This window comes from Aethalodelphis obliquidens, unplaced genomic scaffold (genome assembly GCF_003676395.1).
Source record: "Aethalodelphis obliquidens isolate GAN/ISIS:26980383/991018 unplaced genomic scaffold, ASM367639v1 scaffold216, whole genome shotgun sequence".
Classification (NCBI taxonomy): domain Eukaryota; kingdom Metazoa; phylum Chordata; class Mammalia; order Artiodactyla; family Delphinidae; genus Aethalodelphis; species Aethalodelphis obliquidens.
In genome coordinates this window covers 1-15,703 of record NW_020838136.1, presented here as the reverse complement: position 1 = coordinate 15,703, position 15,703 = coordinate 1, and the positions used below count along the sequence as shown (strand labels likewise).

The 15,703-nt window shown below is 37.1% G+C and overlaps 1 protein-coding gene across 1 annotated transcript in view; it reads right to left on the bottom strand.

The window, feature by feature from the left end:
- LOC113616595 (neuroblastoma-amplified sequence-like) overlaps positions 1-15,696 on the bottom strand; it is a gene marked incomplete at its 5' end in the record, with an annotated part of 52,485 nt that extends 36,789 nt beyond the window's left edge. Inside the window, 4 exons of the mRNA XM_027100008.1 lie at positions 1,350-1,412; positions 7,264-7,397; positions 14,021-14,194; positions 15,511-15,696. Of these exons, the coding sequence (XP_026955809.1) occupies positions 1,350-1,412; positions 7,264-7,397; positions 14,021-14,194; positions 15,511-15,696 (557 nt within the window). The remainder of the gene's footprint in view (positions 1-1,349; positions 1,413-7,263; positions 7,398-14,020; positions 14,195-15,510) is intronic.
- Positions 15,697-15,703: the final 7 nt, after the last annotated feature.

The window sequence follows — 15,703 nt, the reverse complement described above, 5'->3', positions numbered from 1 at the left end:
CTGAGATATCCTATTCCGTAATTATCAGCATTGTATATACACCTTTTCTGTCTCACCAAGTCTCACACTTATGAATTAACCACTACTGGGCTTAAAGAGAGGTTGGACAAAATTCAGTAACTCTTCATAAAGATAAGTTCCATGGGTCACGTCACCTGACCTTATATACACTAAAACATTTATCAACTATTAATGGCCATGAGGTGGAACCGCAAAAAAAAAGTTCTCCTTTAAAAGGTTAGTAAATTAAGGTGAACAGTGAAAGACCTGGGTATCAACCAGAAACCTAAATGGTGTTACTGTTTCCTTAAGGTATTGAGAGCATAATTTGACTATCAAGACAACCCATGGTTACACCCAGGAACGTATGGTGAAATAAATGATGTATATTATGAAATATTTTTTTATGAAATGCATTATGTTTATTATATTGTATTTCCTTGAGAAAGCTCTTTTCAGGTTCATTAGGGAGAAAAAGGAAACCATGCAGATTTGTAGGGAATGAATCTATACTGACTTAACCCATTAAGCTTTGTTCAAACTATGCTCAATTTTTCAGGGAGGCTGGGGAGAAGAGAGGGACATCAAATTAGTAGATTCCCAAATTCTTATACTTTACATATTACCACTATCAAGTGATGTCATTACCTATAATTTCTATAATTATATATTGGAAGAACAAAGTTTACTAGTCCTAAAATTTCATTTTTAATGCAAATATTTAAAAATTACACACAAGCACATTATATATACATATAAAAATGAACACTAGTAAACAATATTAAACTTCCTGAATAGCAAATTAGAAATTTTCAGTCTCCAAAAGAGACAGTTTAATGCTTCATTTTCACAGTAAAGAATATTGCTAGAGTCACTAATATAATATAACCCAGAGAGTCAATCAAATGTAGTATACCCCAAAAAGGAAAGTCAGGGGTTATAATAAACACTGTTTGCTGATGGATGTAATAACTGCTGAAGGAACTAATATTTCTTATTTACCGACTATGTGTGAGGTACTTTAAATGCTTTATCTAGTATCAATTTCACATCTCATGAGGTAGATATGAGAGCTAAGAAAACCCTAGGCTCAAAGATCACACGGCTAGTAAGTTACAACGCCGAGATGTGAACACAGTTCTACTAGTCTTCAAAGTCCATGTTCTCATTACTGTAGCATTCTGCTAAAATAAGCTAGCATTATATTCATTATTAAGAAAATTCACTCCTAAGAGAGTCAAACAAATATTAGGTGAAACTGGAAATGATCACTAGGCATATTTAAGGTAACATTTCTCGGACAGACCTCCTTAATCAGCATGGAACCAAAAGATCGTCATTTTTCTCACCTGAGAATGTGTTCCAGTTGGTCTACCATGTCATGAAGAGCTGTGGTTACCTCTGTCTTCTGACTAAAGGATTAAGAGAAAAGAATTTAAATTAGGTTTTAGTAGTAACTTTTTACTTGAAATACTAAACTCACTTAAGTTTAAAAAAAAAGTGATGTTTCCCTTGTATTTAATATATGACAGTATCACCCTGTCCAAATAAAAGGTCAGTCTTATCTCCTATACTCATTCAGCATCTTTCATGACTCAAAAGAGATTAAGATAAAAAATACTGGAATATAACAATATTCTCTATTACAGATTAGTGAGATATGGGCAATTATTTTCCTAAGAACTTTCAGTTCAGTTCTGCTAAAAGCAAAAAAGAATTATATATCAGTTGTAGTCTTTCTTTAAAGAAGTGGCAAATGATAAAGCCATCATTTATTTCTACTCTTTTAACCAATAAAACAGATTAGGAACCATGGCCCTGCACGTTGGCTTTCTCCTAGTCCTATCTATTCCACCTGTGACAACCCTAGGACTTTTCCATTAGGATTCTATATACTCAGGGGACTTCTCCCATGTCATCATTCACTCTGCCTCCACTGCAATATTTTAAAACGAAAGAGAAGTACATACCCATCATACAGATAATTCCTACCGGGAGTGGAGATAACAAGCACTTTTCATTTTTCCTTTCTCGGGAAAAAAGTAGACGGGGGACTAGGAGAAACATTACCGTGAAAAAGATGATAAACTAATAAAAACATGGCTGATAGGGTAGATTTAGCACGGCACAACGCACGTACAAGTGCAAGGGATTTGGTAGAAAGGTTAAGCAACTGCTATAAAAGTCCTCTGCCACCCTCTGCAACTCTGTGTCCCAACCTTGGAGGGGTGACTCTCAACTGAGAACCACTGTACCTGACACTCTCAGGTGCTTTCCAACCAATGATTCAACTGAATTCCAGCAATTCTTAGGATTTAATAAGAAAGCTAAATAAAAATCTTTATCTGGACTTGGAAAATTAAAAATGACCTAAGTGAACACAAAAGTCTCACTATCTTTATTTTTTTATTATTATTATTATTTTTTTTTAGATGTTTGGGGTAGGAGTTTATTAATTAATTAATTTTTGCTGTGTTGGGTCTTCGTTTCTGTGCGAGGGCTTTCTCTAGTTGTGGCAAGCGGGGGCCACTCTTCATCGCGGTGCGCAGGCCTGTCACTATCGCGGCCTCTCTTGTTGCGGAGCACAGGCTCCAGACGCGCAGGCTCAGTAGTTGTGGCTCACGGGCCTAGTTGCTCCGCGGCATGTGGGATCATCCCAGACCAGGGCTCGAACCCGTGTCCCCTGCATTGGCAGGCAGATTCTCAATCACTGCGCCACCAGGGAAGCCCACTCACTATCTTTAAAACGATCAATCTGTCCTGGTCTAAATCTATGTGGCAATTATTTCATGCAATTTACAAAGATTATACTATCTTTTTAAACCGAGTTTCAGGCCTTGGACTAGAGTGATAAATTAGGGCACATTCCACTTAAAGTCCTTCAAAAAAAAAAAAAAAGATCATTTATCGGAGATAACTTCAATTAACATACTCATTCAGAAACAATATTTTTTAAATTATCATTTTGTAACTCTACAATAAACATTTGTCACTGATTTTCAGAATATAGCGTTCTTCCTCTGTGAACTGACATTCACAAACATAATGACTAAAGATTTTTTTCAGCCAGATGAAATGTGCTGCCTAGGTAAGATGTATAAAAATTTAATTTCCTAAATAGTGAAAAAATACACAGTTAACCATTTGGTAAATACCAACCATTTAACCACTAAAAATAAACGACTGATCACTGGGAGAACGTGAATTGACGAAGTTGGCGCGAGGAGGAAAGAGAACCAGACGAAGTATTTTGAAGGCCTATATTTTAATACTAGGCTAATTTATAATTGCAAATTATTTAGAAAATTATAATTATGAAATACAATCATTAAGAAATAAATGGAACAACAAAACAGCACCATGCTATTTTTTACGTTTACCAAAAAAAAAAAATCTGTTAGATCAGAAACCATTAATCTGAAGCCAAAAAAAGCTTTCATCCACACATACACAAGAGGCATTTCTTAGCCTACACATTCTTTGAAAACAAATACACTCATCCTCTCATTATAATGTCTACATAAAAAATGTTCTTTTAATATCATCATTCAATTAATATCATGACTTTCTACTCATGGTAGGAAAATTACTATTTAAAAGTTAATAGATGAGCTCTGATTGATATTTATGCTTATTTGATCTCACTGAAGAACTGAAGAACTAAGTCTAATACATTTATTTTTAAAAATTGCACATGTCAGTTGGAAGTCAATGATTTTACCTAGATGATTCAAGGACAACCAAGGGGCATCAAGTGGGCCCTCAGAGGGACCATCAAATTACCCACCTAGACCCTTTAAGGAAGAAACTCCCCACCACTTCTGCTCTCTGAGATGCTTGTTAAGAAGAGGATTCTGCATCTCTTGTCACCCTCTGGGAAGAGCACCTTGACTACTGATACTCTGATATCCACTGGGCTGAGGTTTTTAAATGATGAGTAATGACAGTTTGCTAAAAAATTGTTAATACAATCCACGTTACCAGCCCTTTGTTGCCTACTGAAGGCCCACGGTTCCCAGAGGTACACCTGCTGCTCTTCACTAAGGATGGGAGGGAGCTTGCGGTCATATCTGTACAGGTTTGGGTAATAAACAGATGCTGTGATTGTAACTTTTCCTACATGAAGACTCCCTAAACCTGGACTGAGGAAGGGAAGTATTAACTACTAGTACAGTCTCCATTTAGCTTTACCAGTAACAAGGTTAACTGCTTTCCTTCTTGGGGGTCAGTACTTAGACCCTTAATGAGAAGAGATGAATAATCAGGATCTACAAACCACAAACCACCCAACATTTCTGTAACATAATACACAGAATCTAAGATTACCTTACCCCCCCAAAATCAAAACTGAAGCAAGACTGACAATCTAGCTGCTCACATATAAGGCAATTTCCCAAGGACTCCTATAAAGAAAAGCCTTCAGCTTGTCACAAGGCATCCAATCAACTTTTAGCATCTTAGATATAAATTCATGGCCAAGAATCACTAGACATGGAGGAAAGGTCCTCACAGTAAAAACAGAGATGCAAACAAACAGAATATGAAAAATCAGAGATCACGGTGGGGCAAGGGTAATGCAAGGTGCAGAAGTGAATTTATGCATCTGTGAAACAAGAGCAGGGTATTACTTTGTTTGAAAGTGAATGAGAAAAAGTTCTTGGAATTTAAATAAGAAAGCCAAAATAAATTTTAAATTCAAAATACGGATTAGAAGATAAAACTATAGAAATCTCCCAGATCACTTAACAAAAGATCAAAACATGGGAAAAAGAACAAAAAGAGCAGTAAATAAATTTAAAATGTGCAAAAAAAGAGAAAAAAGGACATGCAAATAAACTTATCAAGGAAACTTAACAGGAAAAAAATGTAAGAAAATTTCCCAACAGTTTGAAGGACATGAGTTTCCAGGTTGAAATACACGATTTAAATGAACAATGATAAATTCAGACTCAGAATAAAACACATCCTTATGATACTTCAGAACACTAGAAATGAAGGGAAGGTACTGAAGTATTCCAAAAAGGGGAGGAAAAAGCCATATAATAGCCTTGGACTTCTCAACAACAGTGGAAGGAGAAGGCAAGAGTGATGCCTTCGAAACTCACAAGGAAAAGGATCAGAAACCTACAATTCCATACACAGCCAAGCCTTCCATCAAGTGTAAGAATGCAATTATGATATTTTTTTGACATATGATAGTCTTAAAATAAACATGCCTCCATGCAATATTTGACAGGAAGCTATTCAAGATTATGTTCCATCAAAATAAGGGAATAAGCAAAGAAAGGAAAAGATAATCCCAGAAATGCAATATGCAACACAAGAGAGACGCAAACAAAAGTCCAAGGATGAATGCTGTACAGCAGAGTAGAGAACAATTCATATCAAAGGAAGAGAAAAGACAATTCTAAGAAAGATGTTTCAAAAGTAAGAGGGAGAGAGAGAGAGACATAGAGTGAAAAGAGAAAGGAGAGATTACTAGATATTTTTGACCTTGAAAAGGAATTTTACATTTCTGTCAGAAGAGTGAAGGAGGTAAATGGAAACAAAAAACAACAAAAAAGGAAATTATTCAACCACGAAAAGCAAAAAGTTGCATAAAAAGGAAATATAATCATACCCAGCTCTGTGTAAACAGTATATACATAATCATAATGATAGAAATACCACTTTGACTACACTGAAAAGAATGGTTAAGAGAAGTAGGTATGGGGGAAGGGTAGGCTTCAATGAAAGAAAGTCAATAATCATCTAAAATTGTAAAATCAATAAATAGCAACGTTAGCACAATATTTTAAAGGAGGCAGGCAAAGTCAAGAAGAAAAGCATGATCTATAATGAGTGCTTACTTTTAGAAGACAGGTATCAAAGGATGGGGAAGGAGAGCAACCAATAGTTTTTTACCGATTACAAGTCTTCCTGTACCCTGATTTTAACTAGTACATACATTATTTACTTTACGGTTAAAAATCAGAAGGGGATCATGTTCCCTTGGACTTCATGATTCTAGAATTTCACCTCCTCATCCCCACCAATTTGTTTTTCTCCATGGCACTGACTTTTCAAAGTGAAAAGACAGTATGACCTGTAGCATATCTCACAGTCTGTATTTATCTGTTTCTTTTCTTCGTGGTGTTATTTAACTTGTTCTCTTATTCCTTACATTGACTGTAAACTAGAAGTTTGGCTTAAAGGATTGATTAGATTCAGGGTAAGTAATTTTACTTCATACTGCTTCACACCAGGAGGCACATATGGCTAGGCTGCCTGATTGTAAGTGATGCCATATTTGATAACTTGATCAAAGGTGACGGCAGTGAGACTTAGACTTTATAAAGGTCAATTTCCCCTTTGCAATTCCCAAAAAAAAAATATTTGCTAAAGGTAATACTTTGGTACCATGCAAATATCCCTTCCCCATCAATTTTTCACCTGATTTCAATTCTATTAATGACTACATGAAACAATTATTCCACATTGGGTTGCAAAATCAAGTGACTTCTATCATTCATTTCACACACAAAAATAAAAATTTCCTTGGAAGGAAAAGAGAGAAGAAGAAAACCAAAGCATGAGGAAGACTTCTTGTCTAAACAACTGATTTTGCAAATGAGGAAACTGATGACCATAGAAGTTACGTGACTCAGCTGTAGTCACAAAGGCTTAGAAACAGGCCCACTGATTTTTCATTCAGTTTTCATGCTTTTCCATGTGCTGTTATTAACTTCTCCAGATATGAAATTTATAATATGTACTGTGTGTTAAAAGAGTGATTAAAGGAATGATTGTTATGTGACTTGCAAAGAGAAAATATAATCTGATTTGCATACCACTAAATGAGGTATGTATATCCATGCATTATTACTTAGAAGTTTTACTCTGGGCAAGGGCCAGGAACAAACAATTCATAGAAAAAACACAACTAGCCCATAAATAAGGAAAAAGCTTAATTAGAAACACAATTTAAAACAAAGAGATATCACCGTTTATCTACTTAAGAGAGTACTTTTTGTTGTGGTGGTAGTGATATTCTTGCTTGCTTTTTAATGGATAATTATCAAGGTTAACAAAATTATAGTGACGTCCTATATACTGTTAGAAAAACAAGTGTCTATCTCGAGACAACAGGTTTGCACATGATCTCATTTTCTTCTTTATATTCCCAAAATTCTCTATAATGAACATTCAGAGAAGCAACATCTTCATTTTAACTGTTAGAGTAAAAAGACACAACCATAACAAAGGCACACTGTGGGTTCTTACCCATATCCTCTCTGTGGCAGACATTCTAATAAGTCATAGCAAAGAGCGAGCTGGTCATTTCGTTCACAGTTATAGATGCATTCTAGTGCTACTGCCATCAGTTGGTCCTGATCAGGAATGATTTTTTGCTGCAACTAGAGAAATAAAGCATGTTGTGCTAAATGTCAATAGATTTACATTCAATTTTGCCATATCCCAGTACCACTGTCAATAGAATATTAAATAGCGCAGTTAATCAGCCACAGAAACAAATCTTGGTTTTTCTTTAGCTTACAGACTTTTGGGGTCTTTAATTATTCTAAAGGAAATTGCATTTTAATTACAGAATCAGCAAGAAAAGAAAATTCGTACCCATAAGCTATGCATCTGCTGAAAACAGATTCTTCAATTCATGACCCATTCAAGATAAAGTAGATAGAAGAAACACAGTGAACTAAAAAGGCAATTCATTAAAAACAACATTTCTAACCCTAAAACCAAATTTTATGTGTTTCAATCACAAATATATAAAATTCCTTAACTAATATTCAGAGATGTTCAAACCTACTATTTTTCAGTGTGCATTATGTATTAGTCATTTAACACAACAGTATTGACATTCTATTCGAAAGAAGTCTCATTGCAATGCGGTAATATTCATATCCCAAAATACACTCCATATTTCTGATGCAGAAAAATGGCTATTGGGGGTCACTTTCCCATTGTAAACCACAGAGCCCCATTCTTAAAGTATTTTCTGGGATATAAAAATAACAGATTTGTGCCTTGTTTTTCTCATCTATAAAACTGGAATATTAACATCTTCTTAATAGCACTGTTGTGAGGATTAAATAACTTAATCCATGTAGAATGCTTATGATATCTTCCTGCTTCCTGTCTTTCCCTCCCTGAGACGCTGAAGTGTCCCTTGAAAGTTGAATGTTCTAGAGTCCCTGTTTGATCAGGCATGCTCAAAACCCTTTAGTAGACCTTCAGCGTGAAAGGTCAAGAGCAAACTTTTTGCCTTCCACTCAGGCTCCTTCATGGCCTGGTGCCCACCCACTTTTCCAGTGCTATGAATCACTACCTCTCTGCTCAAAGTTTTAGTCCACTCAGGTTAAATAACTTGCCTTTATCTAAACATATCACTAGTTTGATTACGTCCCCTTGTCTTATTCTACTCCTACCTGGAATGTCTTCTCGAGGAACTTCTTAAAACCTTAGTCTCTAAAACCTCCCGAATACTCCAGTTTTATGTCCATTTGGCTGACTTCAATTGGACTTCCCCAGATTTCCAGAGTCTCTTGCTTATACTTGCTAACTGCTGGTCCAATGGCTAAATCCTCATACGACTCTCTACATGAATTCTTTTCCCTCTCTGTACTCCCATGGCACCTTTCCGTTCTCTCCCTATGCCACTCAGCATATCCTTCTTAATACACTCTACTGTGTACGTGAATCATCATGCTCACATTAAGATACTTTTCACTGTTGTCCTATTAGACTCTCTACAGATGTCCAACTTCATATAGTAAGACACACTTCCTTTTATTCTCATTATTCCTGTACTAATATCTCAGTGGTCACTATTAAACCATCATTTGTCCCACCTCAAGCTAATAGAAGGGGGCCCATTTAGGACTTTCCAAGAAATCAATAAACCTTCCCCACCATGGGCTGCTAATTATCTCCCATATTGCATAGCAAGGTAAAATGTAACAAAGTCATAATTTCTTTCAAAGGGTCTTAAAATTATGCACTAGTAGACAACTAGAAAAAGAACAACAGATGTTAAGCTGGAATACTTGGGAAACCCCAGAGAAACAAGCAACAAAAGAAATCAATGAAACAGTGAAAGAATCACTGAAAATTATCATACAAAAATCAGTAACTTTCATATACACGAACAATGAAGTTAGAGAAAATGAGGGTAAATAAAACTCAATTTGTAATGTAAGCAGAAAATTAAGTGGTTAGGAATAGATTTAACAAGAAATGTGCAAAACCTATGTAAGGAGAAGTTTTAAACACCCCTGAAAGACACTAAGAAAGATTTGAACAAATACAGTGATGTCCCCTATTCTTGAATAGGGTGACTGGACATTATACTAAAGTTCAGATAGAAAAAATATATATACAAGAATAACTTCTGAAAAACTGGGGGAAGAAAACACTACAGAGGAGTACTACCCATACCAGACTATAAAATCTCTATAATTTAAAACAGTGTGGTACTTAGTATATGGACAAACAGACCAATAAAACAATAGAGAAACTCTAGAATTAGACTCAAAACAAATGGAAATTTTGTATATGACAAAGGTGGCATCTCAAATCACTCAGGTACAGATAAACTTTTTTAATAAATGGTGCTGCAACAACTAGGTAGCATAAGGGAAAACATAAAATAGATCCGTATCTCGCACCCTGCAAAAGAACACACTCCAAATAGATTAGGGGTCTAAACGTAAAAATAAAGCCATACAAGTACTAGAAGAAAACGTGAGTGATTTCTTCTTTAACCCTGTAATGGGAAAAGGTTTTCCACCATGTTTCAAAATACAGAAGCAATTAAAGAAAAAATTGCTCAATTTGATTCCACAAAAAATAAACTGTAAAGAATTCTGCATGACATAATACACCATAAACAAAGTCAAAAGACAATCTACCCACTGGGTGAAATATTCACAATAGAAACCACAGAAAAAGGACTAATTACACTAATATATATGAATTTCTAAAAGTTAAGGCACAAAGAAACAAAAATCAAAGTGAAAAATGGGGAAAAGGCAGGAATGGACAGTTCACAAAAATGGGGAAAAGGCAGGAATGGACGGTTCACAAAGACGACAATGCCCCTCAAGCATATGGGAAAATGCTCAAATTCACTCATGTTTAGAGACGTACGAATTAAAACAACACCGAAAGGTAATTTTTCACCCACCACGGTGGCAAAATCTTTTAAATATGACAACAAATTGTGTCTGCAAAGCTGTGGAGAAACAGCCATGCTCATACATTGCTGGTGGAAATGTAAATTGGAACAACCCGTCTGGAGAGAAATGTGGTAATACCAACACAACCCTGCCTTTAGAGCCCGGAATCCCCTTGCAGTAATATACCCTGAAGATATGCCAATAATACAAAATAAATATAAACAGTTACTCGTTGTAGCACTGTTTGTAATTGTCAAATACTGGGAATAGCACAGAAAACTAGTGAGACTGGGTAACAGTTTTCAATTTTATATTTTAATTTATATAACCACACATGGCTAGTGGCTACCATACTGAACAGCACAGTCCTGGAGGCACTTTTCAATTTCCTAAGGAGTGTGGGCCGAACGTAGGCCAAGAGGAAATTGCAGCTGAGAGTTTACAGTGTTAAGGAGACTTCCCCATTTGTCCCCATTACTGGAATACAGTCTGGTATCTACAAGCAGAAGGGCCTAGTAAGTATTCAATACTTCTAATTTGGACCCCCAAATGACCACACCCTAGGAATACGGGAGAATTGGAAATAGGACAGTCTTTTTGAAACCTGAAACAGCTCAATACCCGATCAGATTAAAGTGACCTTCACCGTGGGAGAATGGTGGGAACAGCAAAAACAAGAGTGGTATATTCCATATTCCCCCAAATTCTAATCTATTATACCTGGGTTGGGCCTAGAAAATTGTTTTCTTTTTTTTTTTTTTTTTTTTGGTCCGCGGGCCTCTCCCTGTTTTGGCCTCTCCCGTTGCGGAGCACAGGCTCCGGACGCGCAGGCTCAGCGGCCATGGCTCACGAGCCCAGCCGCTCCGCGGCATGTAGGATCTTCCCGGACTGGGGCATGAACCTGCATCCCCTGCATCGGCAGGTGGACTTTTAACCACTGCGCCACCAGGGAAGCCCTGTTTTCTTTTTAATCCATATAGTTCTGATGCACAAATGCATTAAAAAAAAACAGTATAAAAGACAGAAAACGATACGAGAAGGTAGAATATTTTATTCCCAAGTCATCTTTATCCAGACTTGCCCAAGTTACTTCACAAGTTTCACTTCCCAAAGAGGGATTCAAGCAAAGAGCAACGGCTTAAAATCAGAAATGAGTGCTTAAAATCAGGATGTTATAAGAGAGAGGAAGAGTTTGAAACACATGAGATAGTTGAAAAGACAAATTTGTATTTGTCTTATTGTTCCCATTATTCGCTCCCCTCTTTCTAGTAGACGATTGTTCTTCCCTGCCCCATTAACACCAGGTGCGGCCACAGAGCCTCCAGCCTGTGAAATGTGAGAGGGAGTAATTTAAGGCACCGGGAGCTAAGCTTTAAGAGCCACTGTGTGGTTCTTTGTTCTTTTTCCTGTGCCACAAGTTAGAAAAGGGGACTGTTCTTTCAGCCTGAGTCCTGGAATGAACAGGACATGGAACACAGCAGAAGCCCAACCACAGCCTACACGACACTTGTGAGAAATAAACGTTCGCTGTTGTCAACTACTAAGATTGCAAGGTCATTTGTTAATGCAGCATACCTTGACCTAAGCTGCTGGATACAGAAATCACAGCTCCCTTCAGAGCACTAAAAACACCTTGTGCATGATTCATGGCAGATCCAAGGTAAATTCTTTTTGCGAACAGTCAAGGAAAAGAAAATAAAAACAATGCTCCAAGGACAATCCTAGCACAGCAAATAAATGTAACCAAGTGATCTAAAGCATCATAATGAACCCAGAGTCAATCATTCACTCCTTCATTTGCCCTGCCCAAACGCACTGAGCACTTGCTCGCTACAAGGCACCGCGCTAGTGCCTGGCAGTACAGACACCGGAGACAGAGCGGACAGACCCAGGAAGCAAAGAGAGGGAGAGACAAACTTGAACAAGCAATGACAGCACAGTGAGATATGCATTATTCTAGAGGCAGCTACAAGGCCCACCCTAGCACAGATAAGTCCCCAGAGGTTTCACAGCAGAGGGAGTCTTGGACAGCAGGATCCTGAAGGGTAGGCAGGTATTTGTTAAATGAAGGAAAGGGGTCTGATTATCACAAGCAAAGGAAATAGCCTCACAGAACACAAAAAGGCATGAAAGAACCTGATAGGGTCAAGAGGTGAAAAGTTAGTGTGGGTAAACCAGTGCATTCATGAAGGGAAATGAGGCTGAAGAGGTAGACTAGAAGCAGACCGCAAAGAACCTTCCACGCCAACATTTACCCTGCAGGCAATGGTAGGCCACCAGAGATTTTCTGTAGACCATGACATGATCAAATTTGTGCTGTGGAAAGATAACATCGATAGAAATAGAGAGGGTGGATTGGAAAGGAAGAGCCCAGCAACACCATTATTCTCTGCTTTGATTTTGACATATGTCAAGAAAGGCAAATGGCTATATATTTTATTCAAAAGGCACATGATAAATTACCGAGTAAAAACAACAAAAAGCTGACTATATACAAAGGATTTACAAGACTCTGTAAGGAAGAAGGATCACAAACAAGATTACTCGAAGAATTTAAAGTCACTTCTTTCTTCCTCATAAAACATTCATATTCAACCCATCCTGCTTCTCACATAGCATTCTGCTGTCATAAGCAGCCCGCCCTCGGCTCATAGTAAACCACGCCAAATTTAAAATCAGAATACTAAGTGGAAACTGCTTATGAGAAGATGGAAAACTTTAAACAGCCAATGAACAGAGATATTTCTGACAGACAGCCCTTCCAGAAACCAAAAAATGTGTGAGATTAACTAAGCAATGCTTTCCTTTTCAGCTTGATTATAATGGTCTATGACCATATACCTTAGAGGACATCAAATTGCTAACAAAGGCTAGTACAAGGAGTACTTTCAATTAGAATTTAGGATTAGAAGGGGCCTTCAATGCTTCTGCTTGAATCCCAACCTAATGCTTTAACTCTCACTACAAAGTCAGTGCCTCGAGTGACTACGCCACTCTGCTTGAGTCCCTTCCAATGGAAAGGGAGCCACTATCCCTTGAAACAGTATATTTGATTTATGGTTAAATTAAGAGGTTATTTACATTTCAAAAGTAACCTGCACTTAACAAAACGATTTATCACCAGTAAATCTGAACAACTATTTGATTTCTATAAAAAAGATAGATAGATAGATAGATGATAGAAGATAGACAGATAGATAGGTCAGTCTTCAGCAAATATAAGAGTTATTAAGAATAATTATAAGATCTCCTTATGGGATCCTAAAAATTTTAACAAATATTTTGAAGGTCCTCCAGGGTAGAAGTCTTTTCTTCTTCTTCTACTGGTGTTACAGTAAAGCATAATGGTTAAGAACACAGCTGGGAAACTAGAAAACCTATGTTTGAACCCAAGGTTCCACTCCTTACTGTGACCCCGGGCAATTGCCTAACCACTCTGTATCACGATTTTCTTTTCCTGTAACACTAATATAATCAAAATATCTACATCATAGGATTGTTACAAGGATTAAATGAGTTAACACTTGTAAAGTGCCTACCTATAGTAAGAATTCAATACCTTTCAATTATTAGTCTTTTTGGTATTGCCAGTTTCCACAAGGTAGTAAAGAGTCAACAAACTTTGGAGTAAATCAATCAAGGTAAACATAATCTTAAAAACTTCCAAAAAATTTTTGGACTAAACTGCTAAAACATTTTTAAAGAATAAAATGATAACTACTTCTTCTGTTTAAAGAGAAATTACTTGCAAAGCCTAGTATTAAAAAATTTGTAAATAGAACCTAATTCTGTACAGAGAAAAAAGTACAGAGATTTTTTAAGATGTTAAAGTTTCTACTTACATCAGGCTTGGAATGCTGAAATATCTTCAGGGGAAATTTTAAGTCTCCTTTAGCTAAAGTTACTAAATATTCCTTTAATAGCTCATTAGCCACACCAGGAGACTGTTTCTCACAACGATGAAGAAAGGGAACCATCCACTGGTAGGCACTTGTCACATAATTGTCCTCAGAACACTGAAAATGTAATTCACCAAAACAAACACACGTTAAATTAAATACCTGATAATAACAGACAAGTTAAAGCTCAAGGATAATCAGACTCGTGTGAAACAATGAAAGCCCAACACTTTCTAAAACATACTCCAATTCACGCCTCACAAGGAGACTCACCTTCTGCCTGGGGTTGGTAGAGCCAACAGCAGCAAGAGCACTGTGATCCATCTCTTTAGTACCATGACCACCCTAGTACCATGGTACATGCTACTAGGTCATGACAGCCTAAGCCCAGCTCTGTAAGACAAACACGCTGCTGCTACTATTACTCCTACTGCTGCTCAGTCCTGAGGTCTTCCAGAGCAAAGAGAGATTCTACCTCAAAAGTGTATGTATGTGTATGTGTAAAAAGAGTTAGCGGGTGGGGGTGGGGGTGGGATAGGCCGACAGAAAATGTGAAAGGGAAAAGAACGGAGAGAGATACGCATAAAGAAGCTCTAGAAAGGAGTCATTTGAGAAATCCCAGATTCTCTTCCACCCTTTTCCTCTTCTTCTGTTTGTTTTACCCCTTCACATCCACCTTCACGAAACTCCAAATGACACACATAATCTTACTCATTATCCCTGAAATTATACAATCCTTTCTCGTCTTTATCCCAGGAGATACACCTGAATCTCTTAAGAGGCATCTTGCATGTAACACAACTCAATTTTCACTGGGTGGATCATAGGGAAAAGAAATTAGTAAGAGAAAAGGAAGGTGGGGACAGAGGGAAATAGAAAAGGGGGATTGATAAGAGAAAAAAAGATGGTGAGAGGCATGAGAAAGAGAGGAAAAGTGGGCTCAGCAGAAATCGGTTCCTAACTTTGGAGACTGTACTCCCCCCCCCCGAGTGACCCCCCCTAAAAAAAATCTACGAATGGCCGGGCAAATTCTCCTTCACATACAAACCCTGAAGCCAAGATGTTTTCTTCATACAACCACCCAGCCAATCATCTGAATATACAAGTAGTTGGGAATTTTAACAAAGTGAGGATTAGAAACATGATTAGGAGAATGACAGCTAATTTAAATATGCCTCGCTAGAAGGGGGAAAGAAAGTCATATACAGATAACTATGGATGAAGGGCAAAGAAGGTACAAAACCAGCCAAAGTGGTTCTGGATGCCTTCGGTAATTTATTCATAAAACTTGATTTTTTTTTTTTAAGTCAAGAAACCTTCCTTTATTGACTAAGTTCTCTGGTTTGAAGGACACTACATCTTTGGCTTTGAGACACATATTAATCAAAGTACATATAGAATAGTTAAAAAGAAAGTTTTAAAATAAAACCTACACTATTCATCAGTAATCTTAGTTTTTCAATGTCTTTCATCTGCTGGAGTTCTTTCAAGGTTAGGGTTAAATCACACCCTGCTTCATAAACCAATGCTTCCAGAGTAACCAAATTATCACAGAGAACCAGCAAACCAGGAATATTCCGCTCCATTCCAAGTCGAATAAGTGACAATGCACAGTCAACCTAAAAT